We start from the raw sequence: 26,603 nt of genomic DNA, 5'->3' as shown, positions 1-26,603 counted from the left end.
CTTCCATTGCTACGCGAGCCACGCCCCTTGACAGATCCCCTTGGTCACGTCAGAGCTCGTTGCGGCTTCTGGCCAATGGGAGAGCTCCGTGTCTCGGAATGCTCTTCCTAAGATACCTCTATATTCCTTGGTTTGGAAATTGGAAGTACGTTGCGCACTGCGCAGTGAGCACGCACACGCGCAATACGCACCACCGCAGATGTGCTACTGCTACCACAGTCAGTTCCCCACAAAGAGATCTGCCAAGCAGAACGAGATATCTTCGATATTTTTGCAAAGAATTCCAATAAAATTTGAAGTGAACATGCAAAATATATTTTAAGATTTCGTCATTATGACTGACTTTTTCCCTATTAAAGACGCTCTCGAATCTAGCCTACATTTGTTTTGGTTTTCATTTCACCGTCTGCTGCACGCTGATGGATTCTGGATAGAGCGGCTCGGCTACTAATTCTACTCGAGCCGGTTTAGATTTTTGGATGCACTCACCAAACAATTTCTGTGGATATCCCCCTATGTCCCCTTCATCATGCAATAGAAGTAAAAAAAAAGCAATTGACAGTTTGAAAAGGAAAGACACTTTACTCCTAAATGCACCAAAAAACAAAACTTCAATAACATAATATGGTTCATAAAACTAGAATTAAATTAGAGTTATTAATAATGTTTAGTTAGATTATACGCCGATGAAGGTCAAGTCGTAAGATATTCAGTGGTTGAATGATGACGTCTGCTATGTTTGTTGGCAACTTGTGAACGAGAGAGGAGGACACTTGGTATCGAAGACACCGCAAGAAATCCTGGCCAATTTGAATTCTTGGACAAAGATAAAATGACATAGCTCTTCGTGGTAGTAATCTGGAAGGTTCATGCAACTATTTGAAAATCGTTTGCGACGTAATCAACTGTAAACTGCCCGTGTTGTCTAATTGGTAAAATGGCAACAGGCACGTTGAAAGCAGGAACTATAATTTCTCTCATGCTAGTGATTTTAGCAGTGTTTTATAGAAAATATGCAGACGATGTACTAAAAGAGAGACTTAACCTAGTCCTAAAAGGCTTAGTAAACGTTGAAAAGAAATACTCTGTTGTACCAAAACCTAAAGTTGCTGTGGGTTATGGTGCTTGTCTGGATTTATTCGTTAATGGGAAGGACTTGCTCAGTTACGATGAATCTCTTGAAGTTGCGGAACATTTTAGCGAAATAAGTACACATACGGAACTGCGGGAAACCTACTCTTACTTCTTCAGACATGGAGCTGCTGCAGAGTAAGTATATTGTAATTCTAACTGAACACGTGTGCTGATATATGTAACACTTCCACATCCTGGTATGCTAATAAGTGAATCAGAAATTTGATATAGGAATAGACACTTTCATGATTTTTGTATGAATATACCTCAAGAACACTTTGTACAAAAGCTGGACGTATCGCCGTTTAGACGTCAAATTTTCTGCACTTGGATTTTACAACTTTCTTGAATGTTTGAATAGTTAATAACAGTATCCTGCAAAAGTTATTTTTAATTGCCGAAGTGACCTATAAGAAGTTGCAGAAAGTATTTCACAGTCTATAATTTTACATTTATATAGTTCAATTAAATTTTTGGAAACCTTTAATTTTGTGAGAAAGTTGATATAACTGCAGACTCCATCCTACAGTGATATTTAATATTTAAAAGTACATATCATGCTTAAACTATTGAAGCTATTCTTTTTTGAATGTGAAAATTCCAGTCAATGTCATTGATTCAAGGAAAATGAATTTAAATCTACAAATAGACCTACACTTCCTAAAAAGATACTCTTTTAGTTAATCTGTACGATTAACATTTTCAAATTTACATCCTTGCATCATACATAGTTACAAATTGGGAACTTAACATTGAAAAGTGTTGCCATCCAGTGCTTGTCACTCAAGAAATGTAGGGTTAAATTTTAACTGAAATTTATGGGTCACATCATTTCCTGTTGAATTTTGCTGGTTCAATCCAATATGAATTTTCCTGTTACTGTGGTATTTTTTAATGATGAAACTAAGAAGATGTTTGTTCACATTGATTTTATACTTTTTTGTTAATTTTCACCATTAAATTTCCAGGCGGTACATATCAAATTCATCTCTTTTTGAAGAACTTGTTGAGGCTTCAACAAAGTTACCTGGAGCTCGAACTGCTCTTGGAGGAAATGCACCTGTTATGGCTTCCCGATTTGTTAAAGAAGGATGCGATGTGCTTTTAGCTGCAAAAATGACAGAGAACTTGCAAAAGGAATTACCTAGTCTGAAAGGTAGGCTTTGTGTGTAGTGTTTGATGTGGCATTATGTAACCTTTGTGAGAAATATTTCAAGTTAGTCAGCAGTTAGCTGTTGGTTTATAAAAGTTTAGTTTCAGTGCATGTCAGATTGGAGTGTATAATCAGTGTGTTCTGAAGAGTGTCTTAAAAATAAATTAATATAAAGCTGTTTTGGTTTTTATATATGTAGTAGTTTTGACAATTTAGCATCCTGTATTCATTTAAAGAGCAAGAAATTCAAATATTTGCATGTTGGCGGCATTTGTTAAAGAATTATCGGGTCCATGGTCACATTCTAAACTCTCGATTTTGCAAGGATTTTTCCTTTTTTATGAAGATTGTGTGTTTCAAATTGTAAAGAACAAAAATTTGGAGCGTGGAAACAAGTATTTACGACTGTACAGCCATTTAAAGTTGAGATGTAGCAGTTTGAAGTTGCGAGGTGGAAGTCTACTTGCGGCCATGTTAGTTTCGTTGCACACATACCGATGGGTTTTCAGGGCTATACTCCAAGAAATTTCATAAAAATTGCTGTCTCCAAATTTCCCGGAGATTCCAGACTCCACCCCTTGGGTAATTAAGTTAAGTGCCCGGTACCGCTACCGCGGCCCCGCCTTTCTCTATAGTCCCCTTTTAAAGGCATGTTTTAATGTTATAAAATTGTAAGTTTCGTAGGACGTATATCTCGAAAAATTACCTTCCGTGCTAGTTTGAAACTTCCTTTCTTAGAAGAAACTTATATTTGTACGAAAATATTTAAAATTCCTTGCGAAATAGTGTGTAGAATGTGACCACAGAGCCGAATTGTGTAACATGTGCAGTTGTTAGTGTGCTTGAAATATTTTAATGATGTCTTGGTTTAGTGCACACTACAAATAACCATTGAAATGGTTGTTGCAGAAAGTATTGCATGTGTGTGTATGGTAACTCCTACTAAAAATAGTTTTCTCTTAAATCTTCTGGCAAATTGTATTTTGAGGCATTCCACAAAAAGTGGACCTACCCTATGTAGAAAACAAAATGAATTAATCTGGAAATTGTTTTTAATTGCATTAAGGCTTACATGTTTGTGAATGCATATGATTTGCATATTTCACCAACAACAATTATTAGCATCTGTAGCCTATGTGCTTCAAACAAATTAAGTCAAATTTTTGTACATTTTTAAAGCATCGCACACTTAACAATTTTTGTTAATGCCTTTCATATATTCAGTCTGGCATCAGGCTAAAGTTCTTTTCATTCATTAGCAGCAGTAGCGTACGCAGGATTTCGTCAAGGGGGGGGGGTTATTTCTAAAACTTTCTCCAAATTCACATTACCTTTGATTTATTATACTTTAATTAAATAATAATAATCACAATTAATTAATAATACTTATAGTTAATTAATTAGCTGAATTACTACTAATAATACTACTAATACCACTACTACTATTATGTAGTAGAGATCTACATAAATATACCATTTACGAAAACAATAGAAAGAAATTACTTTCTAATCATTCAATTTTTATCAAATCCTGGGAGCATTTTTTTTGTTTTTGTTTTTGTTTTTTGTCTGGTCAACGAGGTGAGACATTTTAAGGGTGAAGAAAATCCATAAAACAAGAAAATATATTAAAATAAATTGAAATAATTAAAGTATGGAACTCATCCAAGAAGCTGCGGTGGTCTGGTCGGTAGAGCATCTGGCAATTACGCGGGAGATCCGGATTCGATTCCCGAAATTGGTTGAAATTTTTCCAGTTTCTTCCCCGCATAAATGTCCCCGATAATTCACATCTGGATTGTCTCACTGTTCTTACCAACAAAACATTTTCCAATAGTTAAGCTTATTGTCGTTTGAATAATTGTCTAGTCAACAAGGTGAGACATTTTAAAGAGAGACATTCAAACGTGCTGCGGTAAATAATACAATGGGAAGGCAGACTGGTGACTGTATTCTTGTCCGCCTAGCCTTCGTCTATACATTAGCCTCTAACAACGAACCAAGAACTTTCTTTAGTTAATTCTCATTGTTCACACAAAAAAAAGACATGTTCGTTGAACACTGGCGTACGTAGAGGCATGGCCGATGGTTAGAGGCACATACTTTTGGTAAATAAAAAAGCAAAATTTCAGTATAAAAACAGAGTCAATTTCGGGTTCAAAAGCTGTAAATAAAATGAAATTTCGCTGTTATAGCGGTGAAAAAGCGGTATATAAAATTACATTTTGGTTTTAAAAATGTGAATATAATCCCGATTTAAAAACTGCACTATTACACAAAATAAACATATCCCTTCTAATAGCACATTAAATCATTACCAGAATATTAAGTTTATTCCTGTATAGAGGAGTCCATTTTTACTTTTCAAATATTTACAGCAAAAATTAATCAATTTTCCGTGAATTGCATAACACACAGGATACTTCAGACTTCAGAAAGTGTCGCGTAGGTATATAAACGGTAAATTTCGTGTTTAAGAGTCTATTTCGCATTTTACAGTTCATTTCGCATCATTTCGTGACAAAACAGGGTAGGAAAATGCACCTCACACCCTTCAGAAACCTTAAAAATTAACATTGCAATGTGTTATTTCAAATTTCGTTTTCTTTTTGTCAAAAACGAAATATGCATGCCTCTACCGATGATGCTACAGCCCCTACCAAAATTTTGAGAAAATCAGAATTTTCAAATAAACATCCGTTAAGAACTTTAAAAAATCAAAATGTGTAAATACGAAACCTCTTTTAAAGTGAGTCCCGATTACCGTCTTTGAACACAATTTTAATAGACTGAAAAGCTCCAAAAATACGAAATATTTTATTATGCATCCTGCCCTCCAAAACGAAACCATGTGTTATCCACATTTACTATTCCGGCCCCTCCCCCCAAAAAAAAACTGCGTACACCAGAGTATTGAACATTGTTGCAACTGAAATACAAAACATTTTATTTCTCTTTTAAATCATAGTTACCCTCATATTTCACTTTCAAGGCAAGGCATCACTCTGAAAGACGCGTGTGCTTGGAATGCTGTGCTTTTCTCCATGCTACATGGAAATAATAATTCAAATTATTATTATTATTATTAGTGGTGGTAGTAGTAGTAGTAGTAGATGTAGTAATAGTAATAGTATTGTCCCAGATCTTTGACTGTGGTAAATTGGCCATTGAAATTTTTTCCACGGCATTTTTCATAATATTTCACAAGCTCAAGGGGGGGGTTTAAACCCCGTAACCCCCCCCTTGCGTACGCCACTGATTAGCAGACACCACAAGGTATTTTATCATTCTATGAAATTAGTTCATTATGAATATTTTAATCCAATCTCATGTCTAGACCCTTAACATTTTGAGTGTATAATGTCACACGTAATGCTGGAATACCCAATTTGAAACTGTACAGCTTGTCATACACGATGGCAGATACACCTATATACCTGTAGTTTAGAATAATGGGAATTATTGTGGATCTAAGTTTTGACATGTGGGGAAACCAATTTGTCTTTTTACTGCAAAAAGTATTAATTTATGAATCTTGTACTGTGATGTTGGGACATGGCAGACTTTTGGTTAGGTTGTTTCAAGAAAGTTAAGAATATACACGGTATTTGATGCAGATAACTTTGAAATGACAATACATTCACAGGACCATCACTTTTATTGATGTCCATTGGTGTATACTGAAAATTTGACCCGGTTTGCTGCAATAATTGTTTATTGTATATGTGTACATCCACTATCTGTACAAATTAATACAATAGAAATAAAACTGCAATGTAGACATGCAAGTAAAACTAAGACAGAAGCCTGACAACTTCAAATTTGCCTTTGATTTTGATATTTTTCATGAAATTTCACTTTTAACTGAATTGAACCTGGATTTGTCCTCCACCAAAGAAAATTTCCTTTCGTGTAGCAACACTGTGTCAAATGTGAAAGAAGCAATCCATTTTCTGCGGCTAATGCTGTTTTAGCGGTGAACTGATCACAAGCAGGCCCCATGTTTTTTAAGTAGCCACTCGCTTCGGCTCCCTCAGCCTCCCTGCATGGAATTGAAGAAAACTCTGTCGTCAGAAGGGTGTGTTATACAATGATCAGTGGCTTACGTATACCAGTCTGGTTTAAAAGCTTTCATATATAAGCAATTTTCCATACATTAAAGCTAAATACATAAAGAGAATAGGTGAGAAGTTTGTTTACCGGCAGTAAACAAGTTAACTTGTAATACGATACTGTTGCCGTCAGTAACCTGATTGTTTCGTTGTTTAGTTTGATAACTGTTCAGATTGTTTTATGATTTTTTTCAAATTCTCATAGCAGGAAGACTAATTATGGTAGAATTTTGGAAATCATTGTCACACAAAATTTGAACCTTCCTTAAAGTATTGAGCACTGTTTGGATTCGAGAAAAAAGTTATTTATGTTAAAAAAAAAAAAAAAAAAAAAAGGTAGTGTTCCCCTGTGCATAGCACCACGCCATGAAGGCGTATAGTAAAAAAAAAAAACTTAAAAATTACCTTACACAAGCATGCGTTCTTCCCATGGACAAGATATTCTCTGTTGACAAGTGACAGTAAGTATCGTAGACTAGTGGGAATGAATGTAGGAGTAAATCAGAACCTTAGTAGAATGCATTTAGGGACTTCGTTTTAATGCTAAAAGAACCAAACCTGACCTGCCTAACCTAACCACGAAAGCATATATCGAACAAAATCTTAAGTAATCGCTAAAACTATGCAGTGTGTGTTAAGACGTAAATCGAAATCTAACCGAATAAAAATTGCATTCGTAGCATGATGAAATTGCAATAAAACAAAAGGGACTTGGCCCTTTAGTTTTATTGAATTGACTGTATTCAGAAAACTATTTAATTCTTACAAGAAAAAGATTTTTGCATGTTAAGTTTTACAAATGAGTTTTAATTCATGAAAAGTGAGTCCTGTGTTCTTGTTGTGAAGTAATGTGTGCCAGTTATTTTAACTGTGTGTGCTCGTGCATTCTTGTAACTAATGTTTCACTATGGAATCGTTTCCTATGTTTTGACAGTTGTAGGAGGAGATGTCAGAGTGGATGACATCCATCTTATCATGGAATATAAAGCAGGCGAGGATTGGGGAGTGTTGACAGCACCAAGAGCCAACAGGTAACCCAAAGTGATTCGTTATCACGTGCTTAGTTGTCATGTGTACGGTACATTGAAGCTCTCCCATTGCAATTGTCTAGGTGATAGTGTGGGTCTTGTAATAGTGAGTTCCCTGTGAATAAGTGCTGTTGAATTTATGTGCTTAGAATTATTGTTTAGCTGTTACTCTGTGGTCATCAGGTCTATGAACCTTAGTTGATATAGACTGTTCTTGTACTTTGTCTGCCTGTACACAGCTAGCTAGACTGAACTAGTAATAGTTTCAATGTAATTCCAATCTACATATGGCTGTAAGCAGACTTCAAAACTGTGCTAGTTAGTAGTCTCATATTTATGGTGACTAAAAGTTCAAGATTTCAGTGTAAAAATGGTTACTTTTCAGGGTTAAGGGCAGTATATAAAATGGAATTTTGAGTTAAAATTGGGAATATAACTGCACTTATTACGTAAATAAGCATTTGCCTTCTAAAAGTACATGTATATGGTTAGCAAAATATTCAGTTTATTCCTGTCAACAAGTCAATTTTCCTTCTCAAATATTTACAGCAGAATTGATTCATTTTCCATGATTTGCATAAATCTCAGGATAATTCAGACTTCACAATGTGTGTTGTTGGTAAATAATTTCTAAATTTCGTCTGTGTTTATTTCACATTTTGCAGTACATTTTTTCACCATTTCGTGAGGAAGTGTGGTAGGAAAATGCACCTTTCATAAACATTAAAAGATAGCATTACGGTGTTGATTTACATTTAGAATTTCCATCAAAAACTAAATATGCGTGCCTCTACTATTTAGGCTCCATTTGTCAACTAACACATGGCATGTAGGTACAAATGGAGATAACTTTGTCACAAGATGAGATTTATAAGGAAAAATCTATTTCCAAATCAGTGTTACCAGAAGCAAATGTCTACTGTGTAGAATGATGCAATGATTAAAATTAATTCAATCTGAATTTGTTCCAAACATTCTTTTATTTTTTGCACCGAAAGTTTCCTGTATTATGAAACTATTTCACCAATATATTGTGCTTCAAAAACAAACAACACCGCACATTTAAAAGAAAATAAGTTTATTTGTGTTGAGGATTTTGGTCTTGGGTGCAAATCTAAGCCAAAAAAATCATTGTTCAATTATTCACTTGCTCAGTCATATGATTTACCAAAGAACTAGAATGAGGGGGAGGAATTACCCAGTTTCCAAAAATCCGAAATATATTACTACGGCGTACGCTTATACTCCCCAACAATTTGACCCCTAAGCTAGGTGAGGATTCAACCATTTTGGATAAGGTACTTGAATTTCCATGCCGGCAGGAGTCTGGCACTGCATTTATCTTCCTTTTACTTTACCATACCCTTGTATAAGATGTTTATCTCATACAGACCCTACAGTCTTGCACTTTAACTTCAGGGAGATTTTCCACCTTTATTTTAACGTTTGGTTAGGTTATTAGCTAAGGATTACTCCTCTCATCTTGAGACTGGTGCAAATAGGCTAAGTTGCTGATGCACTCATTCCTAATTTTAATAAACAAACCAATAATCCGAAAATATCATAGTCCATACATCAAAACTATGTCTGAACTTATTTTACCCTGTAGAGCACAATACTACTACCAAAAGGGTACATTCAAGTCATTCACCTCTCTCAAAGATCAAATTTCAGATCTTTTCTATTCTTCCCTGAAAAAATGTACTTCGAAGTTAATTTTTTTTTTTGAAGTCTCAAAATTTGAAATTAATTTCAACACAGAGGTGCTGTATTGAGTCACTCATTGTTTTTAAACAGGTGCTGAAATAAAAAATTTGTAAAGCTCAGAAATAGCAAATATGAATGTGTAAAAAAAATTACTGCTACTTGTAAAGAAACAAAAAAAATAGAAAAATGACTACTTATTTTAAAATGCTAACATGTCAGGGTAACTCGCAACAAATTAATTTTTTTTTTTTATATTTTCTGGTCGGGAATCAGATGTGATGGGAGCAGAGTAAAACACCCATTCCGGTCGCCAATCGGCTAGGATACAATTGCCGTATTTCTGTTGCATTTAAATTTATTTGCCCGAACCTTATGCGATATGCACACACTTGGAGATAGGCTTACCTTTATTTAGTTGTTTTTTTTGATAACTTACAGTGTGTGTTGATGCTGATTGACGCTGTGTTGCAGCTGTCGTGTCCGTTGCTTATCGCCAAGAAAATGAGTGGCATTTGCAATGCCGTGGACATCTAATTGAATTATCTATTAGAACTGAATCTAAGCTTTCATTTGATATATAATACATTGTGATTGTGATAGTGTATTTCTCTGGATTTTTTAAAAAATGCCCTAAAACATACGTCCACAGCTAGAGATGCGGGAAAACAGACTGGTAAGTGTTAAAAAGTTTAGCAGCCATTGCTGGAACATTTTACATGGAATCCATTCAGAACCATTACAGCCTAAATCTCCCTTGGAGATATGAGACCTGCTCACATTTTTTCCCTTGCAATGTCAATATATCCCATCTGGTGGTTTATTTTCCTTTGTATTGGAAAATAGTCATAATTCTACATAGAACAAGAAGGCATAAGTAGTGAAGTATTAACTTGTGGCATTTAATATGCAATTTGTAATAAATACCCACTTTCTGGATAGGTAAATACTCATGTTTCTAGTCGTAAGCCCTAGTTTTTGTCCTGTGCATCTCCCTTTTAGTGTTGAAGTGTTAGAGCTTTCTAGTTCTTCAAATGTATTTATTGTTGTCTGTCAATCTTAGATCTGTTTGGCCAAAATTTTGCATTCTGAATGTTTATACTAGTGACAGAAGTGTTAATATTTTATAGCTGTCTTCACGGTACAGTGAAATTATATCCCCCTCCCCCTTTTTTACATGGAATCCATTCAGAACCATTACAGTGGCCGCGGTGGCTCAGTCGGTAACGCGTCTGACTACCATGCTCAAGGTCCCGGGTTCGATCCCCGGCCGGTTCAAATCCGGGAACTTTTCTAACGGTGGAAGCGGCCCCGGCGCCTACCCAGCGTCGAATAACATGGGTACCTGGGGGAAACCCTGGGGGGTAAAGGCGGTCAGGGGCATGATGCTGATCACATCACCCCCACTCACGACCGGATCAAGAAAGTGTGGGGCATTACCCCCACACCCCCTATACGCCTTCATGGCGTGGTGCTATGCACAGGGGAACACTTTACCTTTTTTTTTTACCCTTTTTTCCAGATTTTTACATTATTGTAGCCGTAATCTTTATAGATCTCAACAGGCTGAGCCCAGTTAGTGCTCAATTAGTATATAATGAAAGTTTTGCAAGGATTTTCCCTCTGAATGAACATTTCACTCATGTTCAAAGATGAAGATATAATGTTAATAACCCATCATGTAACAGCCTGTGGAGACCAGTGCCTACCTACCGGCTGCCAGTACAGGGTAATGTGTGGTCAGTGCGATGAACCCCCAGTCATTGTTGGTTTTCTATTAGTGGGTCATGCTATTCATTCATAGCTCCCAATTTCCTCACGATGGTGGGTGGTCACCGGTCCCATGCACAGGCCAAAAATCTCAGGAGATAAGTTGTTACTCTCACTAGGGAGACTCGAACCTGCACACGTCTCGTACCCAGAGCTCAAAGCTTACACTTTAAGACCAGAAGGCCTCAGGTTGTACAATGATTCAACAGTGCTACCTTGAATAGGGCTGCAGCAAAACTGCAATGATGTGGGAAAATATAGATTTTAAAGGATAAAAGAAAGCTGGAAGTAAGTAGCAAGTAAATGTCTTGTCATGCTGCTGTAACCTTTTGATGACCTGTTCAAGTGTCGAAACATTTCCATCCTGTTGGAACTTCCACCCGAGGACCTCCTGGGACACTAGTGTCTGGTTTTATCCAGGCCAGAAGCACCCTGAGATTCAGCCCTGATTAGCGTTGTCCTCGTTTCTGTTAAGTCATTGTTCCTTAGGACTCAGAAGCTAGCATATTACTATAGCCTGCTATGACACTCGGCTAGTCTGCTTGTTATTGAAAGAATTGACACTTTTTGCCTCTACTCATCTAATGGCACTGATAGCAGACACATCCACTCCTACTGATGATGCTGGCTTGTATTGTAATCAAAATAGAGTACTATTTTCCAATTGCTTTCGCTGTAATAAAACATCTAGTTTAATTTGCAAACTGTATTGTTGACTGTGTAATATTTTAATATGTATTTTTAATTTTCTTTTATTTTGTAATTTTTTATATTAACATTTATATACTTATTATGATGAAGTGTATTGCAATCATGTTGTCTAATGACTAATAAAGTATTATATTCTATTTAAACCAAGCAAACTGGTACCAGAAATTTTTGACTGGGTTGGCAGGAGCAAATATTGATAAATTAGGATGGGCAGGTATCTGTGGTGGAAGGAAAGGAAAAAAAGTATCTGTGCAAGTACTGTAGTGATCAGAGACTGCTCTGCAAATGTACACTTGAGAAGGCACGGGATTGCATGGGGGGGAAGCAACTGCAGTAGTGTATACTCCTTCACTCTGCCCACTAGATTTCCCCCCTTCTCTTCTGATATGTCTGTCCTTGCTCCACAGATTCTGGGGTTAGATTATAGTTGTAATTATTAGTTACTACATCAACATGTATTTATACCCTTTTTCTCTGTCCAGATTTCTTCATAGTATTTCCTTCGCTATTCTTGGGGTCTTATTTGTAATAAACAAGATGAGAATAATTTGTCTGTTTAGCTTGAAGCCCTTTTTAATATATTTTTCCTCTTAAACAAAAACAGGTTTATAGTGCACAATGATGCAAATAATCCTTTGGTTACGTCACTCGAAGCATTTGGAGAAGCACTGAAGAATTTCAGTCCCCAGCTTTTAGTAGTGAGTGGATTGCAAATGATGGATAACTATCCATATAAGTCAGGTGAGAACAGCCAAAATTATAAACATGTGTTCCAAACATTTTACTGAATAGTTATGTATTTATACACTGTGTACTGCATGTTATAAATGCCTCTGTGGCATTGGGCATAGACATTTGTATCATATTCAGTATTGCCGTTTATATACGGCCAATCTTTTTGGTAAAATGGGACTTTCAAGAATCAGGCATTTCCTGTTACCTGATTCTTGAAAGTCCCATTTTCCAAAATGCGGAACAAAAACCGGCATCTCCTGTTGCCACTAATCAAAACTAGGATCCTGTCTCGTAACACAAACATGTACCCTACAATTCATGAAGGTTTCACCCCAAACCTTCAATAATTAGGTGCAGACAGTGAACAAAGAAAAGCATTGCAATTAGAATAAATTTTCAAGAAAAATTTTTCTTCTCAAAATGTAGGGACTAGTAACGTCATTGAAGAGTGGTCTTTTGTGGTGATTACCTGCAAATTTTATCCTATTTGCCTCCATAGGAACAATCCAACTGAATTTTCGGGACTGTGTTTATTTATTCCAATTTTTTTAAAAAATGTTGCCTATTAGTTTTGAGATGTTATTTTTGATTAGCAGTAATTAGGGACCCAATGGGAGATGACTGATTTCCAAAATTTTAATTTAATTCACAAAATGCTTTTATGCCCAAATTTAATTTATTCAAAACCCTTCATAAAAATTCGATCCACACCCACTTGCCAAAATTGAATAAAAAGTTAACACCTGCCTGATTTGACATGGAATCATCCACATGTACCATAGAACTTGAACTTTATATTATTTATGCAACCACAATGAAAAAACTTGAAATGCAGGAAAGTTTTGTAACATGTTACTTTATTTGGACCACACATTCAAATTGTGTGGGAAATGTAAAATCGAGAAACATAAAATCAGGGTTCCACTGTGTGTGTGTTATTTGAAGTGCTCTGGTGTAAAACATGGTGACATCTTAGTAATTTTTGAGTTTACAAAGTAAAATGTGCCATCCTTCAATTTTCAAGTGAAATTGCCATGTCATACAATTGCATTGGACTCAGTGAAGCCTTCTGAAATTGGTAAACACAACACTAAAACAATTTATCTACAGTATAGCTTCTAATTACCCTTTTTCTTAATGAACTCTGAAATGAAGAAAATGTCACCATGTTTTACACCAGAGCCCTTCATTTATAAATCATATGAAGAAAAATATCAGTGTTGCTACAGTCCTCCATATCTTCGTCCATAAAATACTACCACGGCATTTACCACTCCCACCATGAATTATAAAGTTTTATCGTGCATTAAGCATTAACAAATCTCTTCCAGGTGCTCGGGAAGACAGGCTGAAGAAGATTAGGAAGCAAATGACATCCCAACCTCCATCCACCCGCATTCATTTCGAGATGGCTTCCTTTACAGAAGTGGAGCTCCTTCATCAGTTGACAGATTACGTCATTCCATATGCGGATTCCTTAGGAATGAATGAGCAGGTGAGTTTGAGTCTCATCCCTTCTATTCGTTACATGGTAACTTTCTATTGATATAAATTACATTGTTAATTTAAGCTAAACTTCCATCTGTTCTTCCTGTGATTAACCGAAATGCAACATTAATTCATAAAGTGAAATATTCAGATCTTAATGAAATATGCTGTTAGTAGCAATCATTGATAAACTGAACTTAGGAGAAAAAAAATCTTGAGCTATCCTATTGGAAACTCATACACGAGGAGATATCAAAATGTATTGTAAACATAATTTATGAACTCTATCTGCCATCCTGTATCATGATTGACATTTGAGAATTTGTATTTATATGGGGTGGACCTATTTTTGCAGATGATCAGTAATATAAAATTTTAGGGATGGGACAGATTAATCGGTACTCTATCAGTATCGGCCGATATAGGGATATTAGTGCTAATTTAGTGCAATGTTCTGCCATTTTCTTACAATTTTTATGTATACAGAGGCTGTTCCATGTATCTTTGACCAAACTCAATTCCTTCCCCCAGCATGCAGAATGAACTTGCCCGACCTTGATAGAGCTAGTTTGTCAGTGTAGTGTGTGAGCTGTGAGAGTGTGGTTGTTTTTCTCCCTAAGTCGAAAAACTTGTCCAAACAGCTGCTTTGGGAGGAGTAGGTTGTATAACTTTTTCAAGTGTTTGTTTTTTCTCGCTTTGCTGAAAATGCTGCCAAAACGTTAGTCGCTTTTAGGAAGGTTATGTCTGAAGCAGTGTAAGAGCAAGGGTTGTGACGTTAGTTTGACATTAATCGAGAATGTGATCGGGAAGTATAAGGATTCCATGGCCTCAGCGTTCGCTTCTCCAACAAAGGGGACGAGAACATGGCCGTGCACACAAGCCACCACCAGTATACAGGCGAAACTTCGCAGAATGACCAAGCAAGAGACCCAAAGACAGATGGCAAATCATCTAAATGTGTCTTTGGGAACTGTTAACTGCAGCTTGCGCCAACAACCAAGAGCCATCAAGTACGGAGACAAAGGCACGAAGTGCTTCACAATATGGTTCCAAGCATGCAAAGAGACTTTCCTGAAAGGGATCATGGTGGTTGTCAGCTACTGTCACAGAGACAAACTGAAGATTCACAGGGTGAAGAACTGCAAAATCAACTCTGAGTACTACCAGGAGGAGTTCCTCAGGCTGATCTACGAGCAGGAGCTACCAGAAATGTACGGAAACGAGATCAACATGGTCCGCATCCATCAAGACAAAGCTTCATAACACACCTCAAGATCGTCCCTTGAATTCTACCAGGATATGAAGCAGGTCATTGGAATACAGGCCATACCTTTCAACAATATACCTGTGAAGTCTCCAGATGCAAGTCCAATGGACTTTTGTGCATTTAAACTGCTTAAAAGGGCTTTGGACAAGAGATGTGACAACTGTGAATGGACTTTGGAAAGCTGTGCAAGAAGAATGGAACAAGATCCCCCACGTAGTTCTCAAAAGGAGCCTTCTGCAATGGAAACTACATTGCCGGGCCATCTTTCGGAACCAGGGGACACATCGAGCATTGCCGCACCTGGCACCATATATTTTCGTAACTATTTGTTAAGTACAATTTGGTCATATATATGCACAACAGCCTCTGTATAAACATAAAAGCTCCATGCCCTACTTTTCTCAAATAAATCTTTAGATATGCAGCTTCTTCTGCATTGCAGTCATCAGCTGACACATATTTATTAAGGAGATAAATGAACCATTTAGATTCTTCAAGGACTATTTAGAATTTTGTATTTGTACTTTATCGGTATTGGCCAAAATTTCAAAATTTACCTATAACTAGACTATTCATTTATGCATAGAGCACCTGTCAAGTCAGGTGTCCGTTCATCAATGTCATAATTCTTTCTTTATGGCCATTAGCCAAAAGTGACAAAGGCCATTTAAATAACAAAAAATCAAATTAATGCCTGTCAACGGATGACTACAATAGGCTTTACCTTAGGAGAATTAACTCCATATTTTAGTATTACCTTCACAAAAACCAGGGAATATAATTTACATATTATACTCATTAAAAATAGTGCAGATTTTTAGTAAATTATAGGCTATTTATAAAACCATTGAATGAATGGTGATAGTGTATACAGCATAGCCTGTCGGAGGAGTGCAAGGAGGTACTTGTGCACCACTTGTTCTATACCGCGTTTGTTAGAACCTGTCCCGTTTCCCGCGCTAGTGATCGCTCGACAGTTTCGGTGCCAATGAGAAACGAGGAAAAAATCGTCTGCTGGGCAGCGAGGAGCGAATGGAAGCCAGAAGAGAGGCGCTTACGTAGACGCTGTTGCCACGTTGCGTATTTTAATTGGCTGCCTGGCTTTGACTTTCCCCAGCACGGAGAAAAGCCAGCGATCAGCTAGCGTGGGAACCGGGACAGGTTGTAACAAACGCGGTATATGTTCTGCACCCCCATCAGCACCACCAGATTTTCCCTTGATGTTAATATAATTATGAATTGCGCAAGTCTCGCACTTAAGTAAAAAAAAAATCAATTTTACAGGAGACAGTTTTTATGTTTATTCTTTAAAGTAGACATTAGACATGATATACATACATGTTGGATCATACTGTTGAGAATTATTACACATGCCCCATATAAAATTATACTAATAATATGTTCCTTAATTGAATCAGAGACTTAAAAGAAAGTAACTGAAAGTTGCAGTTTTTGTCTTGTGACTTTTCCCAAACTCCCAAGTATAGTCACATACTTTATCAAAACTGAAGTCACATTCCTTTCTCATGTAGGAACTGCCTAATCTATGGAGCATTTTATTGTATTCAAACATTTCACTGGTGTCAGATTCCAATCCAAGAGTTGCCAGCGTTTTGGATCAGATGAGACAAGTCTTCAGGTGAGTGTGTTATTTCACATTTCGTGTTTTCGTCAAAAACTAAATATGCATGCCTCTCGTAATAGGTACACTTCACAAGCAAGTGTACCAAACTCATATAAGAGGGAGAATCAAATGAAAACTGCAATTAATTTTTTTCCACTATTTTAATGCAGAGATAATATTTGATTGTACATTATTTTTCTATATAGTCCCCTCCCAGTTCAATGCACTTGCGCCATCAGATAGGTAGTGCTCCGATATTGCATGAGAAAAATTATTTCGGTTGACTGTGTAGTCACTCGTGCACCGCAGATTGGAAGTCATCAGACTTGAACCTCTGCCCTCCAAGGTGCTCATTTAATGGACCAAAGATGTGGAAATCAGATGGTGCCAAATCTGGTGAGTATGGTGGATGTGGTAGGCACTTGAAGCATGGGTCATAGATGGTTTTGATGGTTGCACGAGCAGAATGAGGACGGGCGTTATCATGTTGAAGCAAAACACCTGCACTCAGCAATCCCCTTCGCTTTGTGCGTATCGCTTCTTGAGAAGGTTGGTGTAGGTGGCACTAGTCACTGTCGTACGTGGGGGCATGTAGTGTTCCAGAATAGGACCTTTCTTATCCCAGAATAAAGTCAGAATGACTTTCCCTGCAGAGGGCTGGCTGCGAAACTTCTTTGGTTTCAGCGAAGACTAATGTCGCCATTCTTTGCTTGCACGTTTCATCTCCGGTTGAAAATGGTGCACCCAACTTTCATCCCTGGTGACAATGTGAGCTAGAAAATCCTCACCCTCCTCTTCATAATGCCTCAGCAGCTATTGATATGCGTCAACCCGACGGACTTTCAGTTCCTGCATCAGCTGTCGAGGAACCCACCTGGCGGACACTTTTCTGTAGCGGAGTTCGCCATGCACAGTGTTGTACTGAACCGAAGCTCATATTCAGCAAGGAAGCCTTTTCAGCCAGGGTGACACGCCGGTTTTCCTGAATAAGCCGATTTGCTGCGGCTATGGACTCCTGTCACAACTCGCTGAGCCTGACCTGGATGGGGAGCATCAGTCAATAAAGTTGTACCTTCTGCGAATTTCTTGCACCAATCGTAGACTTGCTGCTGGGACAGACAGGCATCCCCATACTTTGTCTGCATTCTCCGATGAATATCAACAGGTTTCACACCTTCACTCCATAAAAATGGAATAACTCCACGCTGTTCCTGCTTGGTGCAACTGTGTAGTGGTGCCGCCATCTTGAATCAGCTGTTACATCCAACCCCACCTACTGGTGCTGCTTCGTGCTACCAGCTCGGAAAGACGTCAAGGACTGTGTCTACAAATTTCCAAACACCTAGAAAGAAATAAGATTTTTAATGGCGCTTTTGCGGTTTTCATTTGATTCTCCCTCTTAATAACATTAATGTCATGAATTTTATTTTTTATAACTATTACTAATATTTTATAAATTAAGAAGTCATTAAGTATTGTTCTAAAACCAAATAATTGCGGTTGTGGTCTGCTCATATACTTTATTCATAATCTTGTTTGAAGATTGTTTGATATAGTGGTTCAAACTATACAAAATATTTAATTGCAGTAGCAGATTTATAAATAAGGAAAATTTGTCCCACTGTAGTAATGACAAAAGAATTATAGTTCTAGAAAAAAGGAGACTCACTATTGTGCTGTGACTGTCTCAGAATGCCTAGGTTCTTAAAGGAGTGATTATTTTTATGTATTGAGCTGCCAATGATGGTTTTGGGAAGACTTTACCACGGAACATGAGACTGTTCTGAGTTAGGGTAAAAACACAGTGAGGCACAAGGACCCTTGCACCTCGCACGGAGCCCAGTCAAGCCATAGAAATGTCAGTGTATAATGAATGAACTGGCTGTCGGACAGGCACCTTGAACACCATCGCACAAGCTTGCAAACGACAACTCTGTAAAAAAAAAAAAGTGGGAAAACAGGAGGGTGTCTTCCAGGAAAGGGAGAAGTGACCTTGAGTGGACCAATCTGAACCTTTCGCGATGAGCGGTGATCCACTGTTTTTCCCCATTTAACTCCATGGTTTTGAATTACCGGAAACTTGTCCCCGTGAGTTTCTGGCGATGTGCGATGAGCTTCACTGTGTTTTTACTCTGGAGGCGTGCATTTTTGGAATACAATCATAAAACCTATCCAATTACTTTCCAGGATTTTGTCCAAAACCAAAGAGGAAGGTGGAAAAAGACCTCTTACAAGACTTCACGTCCACACTCTTGCCTATCAAGCCATTATGACGAAAAGGGGATCTACGTGGAAGAACTCGAAAGCAGCAGCAGCCAAAGCTTCACTTACAGCCAACCGCCATGTTTGTGGATCTGCTGAGGTAAATAACAGTTAACAAAGTGCGTATTTCCCATTGATGCTTTGCATAGCTGCTAATATTTGTCCTTGGACTAAGCTTTCAACAGACTAAATGGAATCTATAATGGTTTCAATTAGCATTGGGGTCATTCCATGTGAATTCACCCAGGGTCATGTCACCCACAGACACAGATGTCAGCGTAAAGTGTATTAGGGTGGATCAAATGAAAATGGAACCGGGGCCACAGAATGAAATCAACAAGGTTTATTTTAAACTTAAACTCCAAAGTTACACAAGCACTTGTCCCACTCTTTCACTAACAAGGGAGGTTATTTAAGTGTCCCCCTCCGATTTCCATGAAACGTGGTAGGTGTATAGAGGGGACCAAAGGAAGAAATACGTGTTTTTTTGTTTTGGCAAGAAAAAAGGTTTTAGAGGGCAAAACCCCCCTCTCAAATGTCAAGATGAGGACAAATTGAAGTGGGGGATCTGACCCCTGTCTCCCCCTCAGATTTCCATGAAACTTGGCAGGTGTATACAGAGGCCCCCTCTACACCTGCCATGTTTCATGGAAATCAGAGGGGGGCACAGGGGTCAGATCCCCCACTTCAATTTGTCCTCATTTTGACATTTGAGGGGGTGTTTTGCCCCCTAAAACAGTTTTTTAGCTGAAACAAAAAAACACGTATTTCTTCCTTTGGGCCCCTCTATACACCTACCACGTTTTATGGAAATCGGAGGGGGACACTTAGATAACCTCCCTTGTAAGCGGTGAATACCCTGCTCGTAGAACTCCTTTGGCCGAGATCTGAACCAGTTGCGAACATTATCCATGACTTCATATTCAGAGTGGAAGCGCCGACCCTTCATTGCCCTTTTTCAATGGACCAAAAATATGGAAGTTGCATGGTAATAGATCAGGGCTATACGGTGAGTGTTTCAACACTGTCCACCCAAACGTCGCCAATGTATTCTTTGTAACAGCTGACGTATCTGGCTGTGCGTTGTCATGCAGCAAAACCACTCGAGAGGATGCAGGGCCGTTTGGCCTTGATTGCTGTGTGCAAACTGTGGAGGGTACTGCAGTAACAAGCAGCGTTAATCCTTCGACCATGGTCCAGGAACTCGGGAGAAGGGGTCCTTCATGATCGATAAAAACATGTCAGCATCACTTTGCTACTACTCTGCACAATCTTGGACTTCACTTCAGCGGTGGAGAGCTTTGTTCCATACATTCACTGTTCTGTTTTCATTTGATCCAGTCTTGTGCTTGTAGCTTTGACCTACGGTAAGAAACCATGTCATTGTTTTCTTCTCTGGCCCTTATACTTTTACAGTTACGGGAGGTCAAGATTTCAGAATTTGCTAATTAATGTCGCTCCTGACTCTTCATTGCAGGAGTGTAGTACATCAGTAAAATAATTGTATTTCAGCATGCAACTTTTGTAGGTCCATTATATTTTTTCTGTAAGCCAATGAAAGTAAAAAGATTCAAATAAAAAAAAATCCCCGAAGGCTTCGTGTTACTATTGTTGCAATAAATGATTTTACATAAACCAAAACATGTTTATTTAAAAAAAAACGTCAAATTGCATAAATTAATATTTTATCCAAAGCTTTGAACTTGTCTTGTGTTTCGCTAATGTTTTAAGTATGTTCTAACACATCATGAAAAAAAGTTGTGTGGTTTCGATGGCTTATAAAATGTATGCTAATTTTTTAAATACACTAATGGAGACTTCAATTAAAACGCTGATATTGCACATTCCCAAGACTTAAATATTTGAATTCTCGGTGGACAAATTTCATAATTTGCAGCTTTCCTTCTCTTAGTTAGTTTTGTACGTAAATTATCATAAATACAGAGGAAGTAATGTACTCACTTGTCCGCCAAACTTTTTTGTTGCTTTGCTATTGTAAAAATAGTAACAAAATGGTAAAACTTTGCACAAAATTACAGGCTATTTAGATATATTGAATACGTAAAATCGACTGATTGTCATACCAATACACCAATATGCCCATATTGGAATTGTCATACCAATACACCAATATGCCCATATTGGAAGATAGGGCAGTGGTTCCCAAACTTTTTTAATTTCATGACTCTGTTAGTGTTTAAAGATTTTTCCGCAGCACCCAAGTCAGAATGAAGGCCTATCTAACACTTGCAATGGTCAGCTTGTGGTTAGGTTGCTTGCCTTAAGATAAAAAATACACACATTTCAAATTCAGAAACATTTTGTGTGTGTGAAGTACTAAATAAGCGCATATTGGGAACAATCATATCTAAAACCATGTGTAGACAAACAGGTAAGTGTCATTTCAGTGAAAAATATTGAACATTTTGCAGCACCCCAGCATGCCGCTGCACACACTTTCGGAACCACTGACGTAGGGTATTGGTTAATTTGTCCCATTCCTCTGATCAATAGTCTGTTCCCAGTCAGTAGGATATGGATTGTCAGTCACAATGTACAGGAGCTTTAAACCTGTAACTTGTTTTTCGTGTTCCAGGTTGATGTTGAAAAAGCCATGTTGATCATGGACGACAGCTTTGCAACATCTATAGCTGCTGGCAGCAAGAGGATCTCATTCAACGATGCAAAGCCCGTATCTTGCTGGGACGAGACCATTCCTGGCGTCGGAGAATTTGAAATATGCGTGGCACCCGTCCTAGTCTGTACAGAGGCACATCAAACTGCGGGAGGAGGCGATAACATATCTTCCGCAGGATTGGTGCTGCAGATTTAAGGCTGCCGTCACGGCTGGATTTGTTTTACAAAATTACTCAGGATTTTTTTGGTTTTAGTCATTTCGGAGGGCATTGAGCTCACTTTATTTTTATTTGGTTACAATTGAAGTCATATTTAGTAACATTCTTTAAGTTTTACTTGTCCTGTATTTTAATTTGTGTATTGTTATGATTTTAACGTGTGGAAAAATTAAATGTACTGTCAATAGGTGTTTTTGAGACCTTTTCCAGTAAAATGCCATGTGTGGTGTTAATAGAATTAGGCACATCTGTGAAAAGTTTTTATTTTGAGATGTTGATGGCATAGTGCATGCATTTTTATATATTTTGCACTTTAAGACAAAAGAGGAAGATTTAGTTCAAAATGAAATGCAACAGTGTGGTTGTCTGAACTGATAGTAAGTTAACTATGGCTTATAAAACACTTAATTATTACATTCCATATGGGTTCACCATACTCTAGCTAGCTAAATGTAATAATATGGTGTATGCTGTGTAAATCCACAATAGATTTTATTTATATGTATATTTTTCACTAGTATTGCATACTTTATCCAATTTGCTTTTATTGGTGTTGATTAAAGAACACTGGAAAAGTGGAAATGAATTTGGGTCCAGTTTATGTTGATACGCACAAAGACAAATTTTTGCACACTATTTCCTGGCTGTTTCCTTCGAAAGAAAATGTGTGGTTTTTCGTAACTGTATTGTTGTATAATGAAATTGTATTTGTTTAATCATGTTCGGATAATGCAGCTATCAAGTGGAACAAATTAGTAAATAAAGGAAGGAAAGCTATTAATGTTATTGAAGTGGAAACTAAAACAATTGCCTGAATTTAGCCTTGAAATACTTTTGATAACTTCACAGATGATTTCCGGATCGTATTAAATCCTCTGTGTGCCTAAACTATTTTATACAGCTAATAAAGTTTAGAATCATATAAGAAGTTACATTTTTTTAAACTTGTAATTTTTTAAAAAAAAATAACTTAGTAATTCATGAAATCAAAATGCAGATGCTCTTGTATACTGGAGAAAGAATATGTTCTTACTGTTTACTTATTTACTTCATCTACTTGGCAGAAAGAAATCATGCCTTGGAAAACTGTGTAAATGGTTTACATAATCCAGTAATGCACAGTGTTCGTCCATGCATACAGTTAATATGTTAGGAATGGGACAGATTGATTGGTACTCAAACAGCAAACATAGGTATATTGATGTATCGATAACTTGATCATTCTGAAATATCTATAACTAGCTTGTAATGTAGTAAAATTCTGCCATATAGCTTGTATGCCCTAGTTTTGTAAATCAAATATCTGAATAGTTTCCTATTATAGCAAAACCATTGCTATCGCCTGGGTTATGGACATTAAGGAAGATAAGGAACCATTTGTTTTCAAGGAAAATTTTCAATTTTATGAGATTGTGGAATATAAGTACCAGTAAATTTTATATTGCAAGTATACTCTTAGAATTCCTACCTACACTAGTGCTTGCAATTTTTAACAATTAAAAGTTCAAAATATTGATTATTAGTGGCTGCCTATTCCACTCTAGTTACATGCATCAGTTTAATAGAGTTTTGCTTGAAAATATCCCAGAATTACATCAGAATATTAAGATACCTGTTACGTAACTACAAAAGTTTAACACATTTTTTGTGCAAAATAAATGCATAACATCCAGCTTAATTAGACTAAATTGTCATGTGGCATTTTTCCACACCATGTGAAAGACCAAAAATGCCTGAAAAGTGTCTGTAAATTAAATCTATCACATACTTTCAAATATTGATATATCAGCATCATTGTCAATTCAGGCCTAATCTGTTCACATATTTATTGATTCAGCTTGCAGTGTGTTGAATCATCTCTTTTTTTAGCACCATTTTACAAAGGTTCCATATCTTTTCTCTGATCATTTCAGATTATAAAATGTTCTTATTTGTAAAATATTGGAGCAAGGTGTCCTAAGTCTAAAACCAATGGTTCAAGTTTTATATCAATGGATTTGAAAATGTGCACATATGCTATTTGTAAATATTGATGTTAATTTCTAGTGAGAAGGGATAGGATTGTGTTCAGGTTGATCTCAATATGCTGAAAAGACATAGCACAGTGGCTCAAGATGTACGGTAGTTAAATGTTGACATAGCGCACGTTGCATGGTAATCTAGACAATGTGTCATGGTCGTTGGTTTCAGGCTTTGAAGACACCTTGCATTATACTTGTATATGTACGTAAAAATATATTTGGTATTAACAGCAATTTTTGGTTCAGTTTTGATGGAGGAAGTACGTATGAAAATTAGAAATAAGCAGAAATTTGTCAGCCAGAGCATGGTGTTGATTCCATCACCTCCACCATAACAGAGATGGGCACTGCTACTTACTTCCACACCCCCAACAATGCACAGGGGTTAGTTAATTTTTACTTTTTCACAGATACACAATAAATGGCTAAAGCAGCTATTTCAGGCATTAATAAATCAGCCACTGCTTACTGGTGTAATGAATTCTACTTCAGAATTTGTGCAGTGCAAGTGCCGACTTCATTGCTTGCATTGAAATTTCACATTCACAGGGTGGTATATACGTAGAAGGGGGATTCTCCCTTGTTAGGAGATAGGTTACTTTGATTCTAGTGAACTTGTTGGAAATCCCTCGCTGGATTTATTTCAAATGCCACACAACATGTTCGTAGTACACATGTGTACACCAAACAGCAAAAGAAATAGGCAAATTGTCCATCACCATTCTCATTCAGCCATGAATTGAAATATCAATGAGCAGAGAACATCTGCACTTACAGAATTCCATTCCTGAAAACATGGGATTATTTCAATGTTTGGCACATAGAGGAGACAGAGGCAATTCCATGCAAGTAAACAGTAATGGTAAAACCAGGGTTCGCTAGTTCAATTGGTATAACAAAGGCACAGTATGCCAGAGATCTGGGGTTGAGTCCTGGTTGAACCTGCATTTGTTGCTGAAATTTCTACATACAATGCGGGATGTATAGTGAAGAACAATTTTCCTACCATTATCTTTGCGATTGGCCGAACATACTTTCTCAGAGCTTTGTCAAAAATTGCTGTGTACACCCGTGGACATTTGTAAGTTGTAAACACCTCTTGAAAGTTATTGGCCATGACTGTACATTCTCCCCAAATTCGAGAAGCAGCCAGAGAAATAGTAAGTTGAGATTTGCTATCTGTGATTGTAAAACACTAGAATTTTTATATTTCGCCAATCTCTTCACTTATTTCATACATATTGTAGTGCCACATGCATAAGTTTATTGATCTTGCCACACTTCATTATACAGCATATATGCTTGGGAAGATTTATGTGTATAAAATATATGTATGCCGAACATGGTTATATAAATTGTGTATGGAATCTGTGATTCCTTGTTATGGAAAAATTGTTAGGACGTACTCCTTTTTTTAAATGCCATGTGGGGCCCAGTCCACCAGTTGTTAGATATCACATGTAGAAAATGTAAGACTGACATGAAAAATAGAATGAAGCATAATTTTCAATAGAAAGAGATTTGAATTTGGCTGTGATAAATATACGTAGTTTTGTAAGATGGAAAATGTTTTTCTGTGACAATGTCATTGGAAAAATCTTAAGGAAGATGTAAAATTTGCTTCCGTATTCAAATAAGCAAAGAATGTTTTGTTTATGGTTTGTTGTTGATCAAGCTGTATTGTGAATATTTATTGAACCAGAATTTAAAATTTGTATGATGCAATGTCATAAAAAGTAGAGTAGGGTAATGAAGAGACTTGTTAAGACTACAATAAAAAAAGAAAGTACCATAATATCCAGTGTTATTTGTTGTAGGTATTGCAAATTGTTGTAAAACAGTGAAAGTCATGATTGGGAATAATATATGTAAATTTACAAGGGTCATCCATAAAAAAAGGAATGTTTTTCTGTAAAACACAAACTACAAATGGTGTGTGCAAAGAATTTGATACAGCAACTGCATACCTTACTCTACTTTCCACATATTCGCCATACTCATTCAAACACTTGTCATAGTATAATACCAGTTTGTACCATCATTGTACTCAATTGCTGCCAATGTATACTGTTTTAGCTTCGTAAGAAAGGTGCCATAAAAAATTGTGTACATTTTGTGCATACTGGAAATCGGACAAGCAGCAGTCTTGTACAAAATTCAGTATATTTTCTAGTCAAAGAATGTGGATAGACATGTTTGATTGATTTGATTAATTTTACTTTGCTTTTCTGCCACCTCTGGCTAATCGTGAAGATGAGGACTATATGATGAAGGGACATTAAGATCACCCATATTTATAAGAGCATTTTCATTTTGAAGACTGTTGCTCATAATTCAAAGAAATAGGGATCTTTTTTTAAAAAAAATAGTAATCGATGATATTCGGCAAACTACTTTCCCAATTCATTGCACGGAATCATGCTCTGGTGCCATGTTTCGGGCAGATCAGATCCTGCATTGAAAACCTGCTGGGTAAGCATTGTGCACATGATTTTTGCCTAAGTTATTCAAGGTATGATTATAATGATCATATAAGGAATGTGTACAATTTATATTAAATTTCTCACAATAAGAATACTTCTCACAAGCTTTCCTTAACACTTGTGAATCTTCATGCTGTTTCTTCTCAAAGTGCACTGCGTGATGACATCAAGTTGAATATTATCCATTAGTCATAAAAGGGGAGGGGCTGAAGGTGTAATTATTTATCTAGTTCTTTTTTATGTTTAATGAAAGTCT

General features: G+C 36.9%; 1 protein-coding gene across 1 annotated transcript; it reads left to right on the top strand.

Moving 5' to 3' along the window:
- Window positions 1-731: 731 nt before the first annotated feature.
- LOC145980800 (ADP-dependent glucokinase) lies at window positions 732-26,603 on the top strand. Its single transcript, XM_083113887.1, has 8 exons — window positions 732-1,269; window positions 2,103-2,290; window positions 7,334-7,430; window positions 12,217-12,353; window positions 13,679-13,842; window positions 16,635-16,741; window positions 18,914-19,088; window positions 21,585-26,603. Exons 1-8 carry the CDS (start codon window positions 938-940, stop codon window positions 21,819-21,821), a joined length of 1,437 nt encoding a protein of 478 aa, XP_082970013.1. The 5' UTR covers window positions 732-937; the 3' UTR covers window positions 21,822-26,603.

The sequence above is a fragment of the Lepisma saccharinum genome, chromosome 28 (assembly GCF_977018435.1).
Source record: "Lepisma saccharinum chromosome 28, izLepSacc3.1, whole genome shotgun sequence".
Classification (NCBI taxonomy): Eukaryota; Metazoa; Arthropoda; class Insecta; order Zygentoma; family Lepismatidae; genus Lepisma; species Lepisma saccharinum.
The sequence above is the reverse complement of the archived record's forward strand: the minus strand, read 5'-3'. Positions and strand labels throughout refer to the sequence as shown.

Bases quoted from the DNA above. Each gene is read 5' to 3' on its own strand.
- LOC145980800 (XM_083113887.1), top strand. From the start codon at position 938: ATGGCAACAGGCACGTTGAAAGCAGGAACTATAATTTCTCTCATGCTA. The intron at 2,291-7,333 runs GTAGGCTTTGTG...ATGTTTTGACAG, and splicing joins GGAATTACCTAGTCTGAAAG to TTGTAGGAGGAGATGTCAGA. The intron at 19,089-21,584 runs GTAAATAACAGT...TTCGTGTTCCAG, and splicing joins ATGTTTGTGGATCTGCTGAG to GTTGATGTTGAAAAAGCCAT.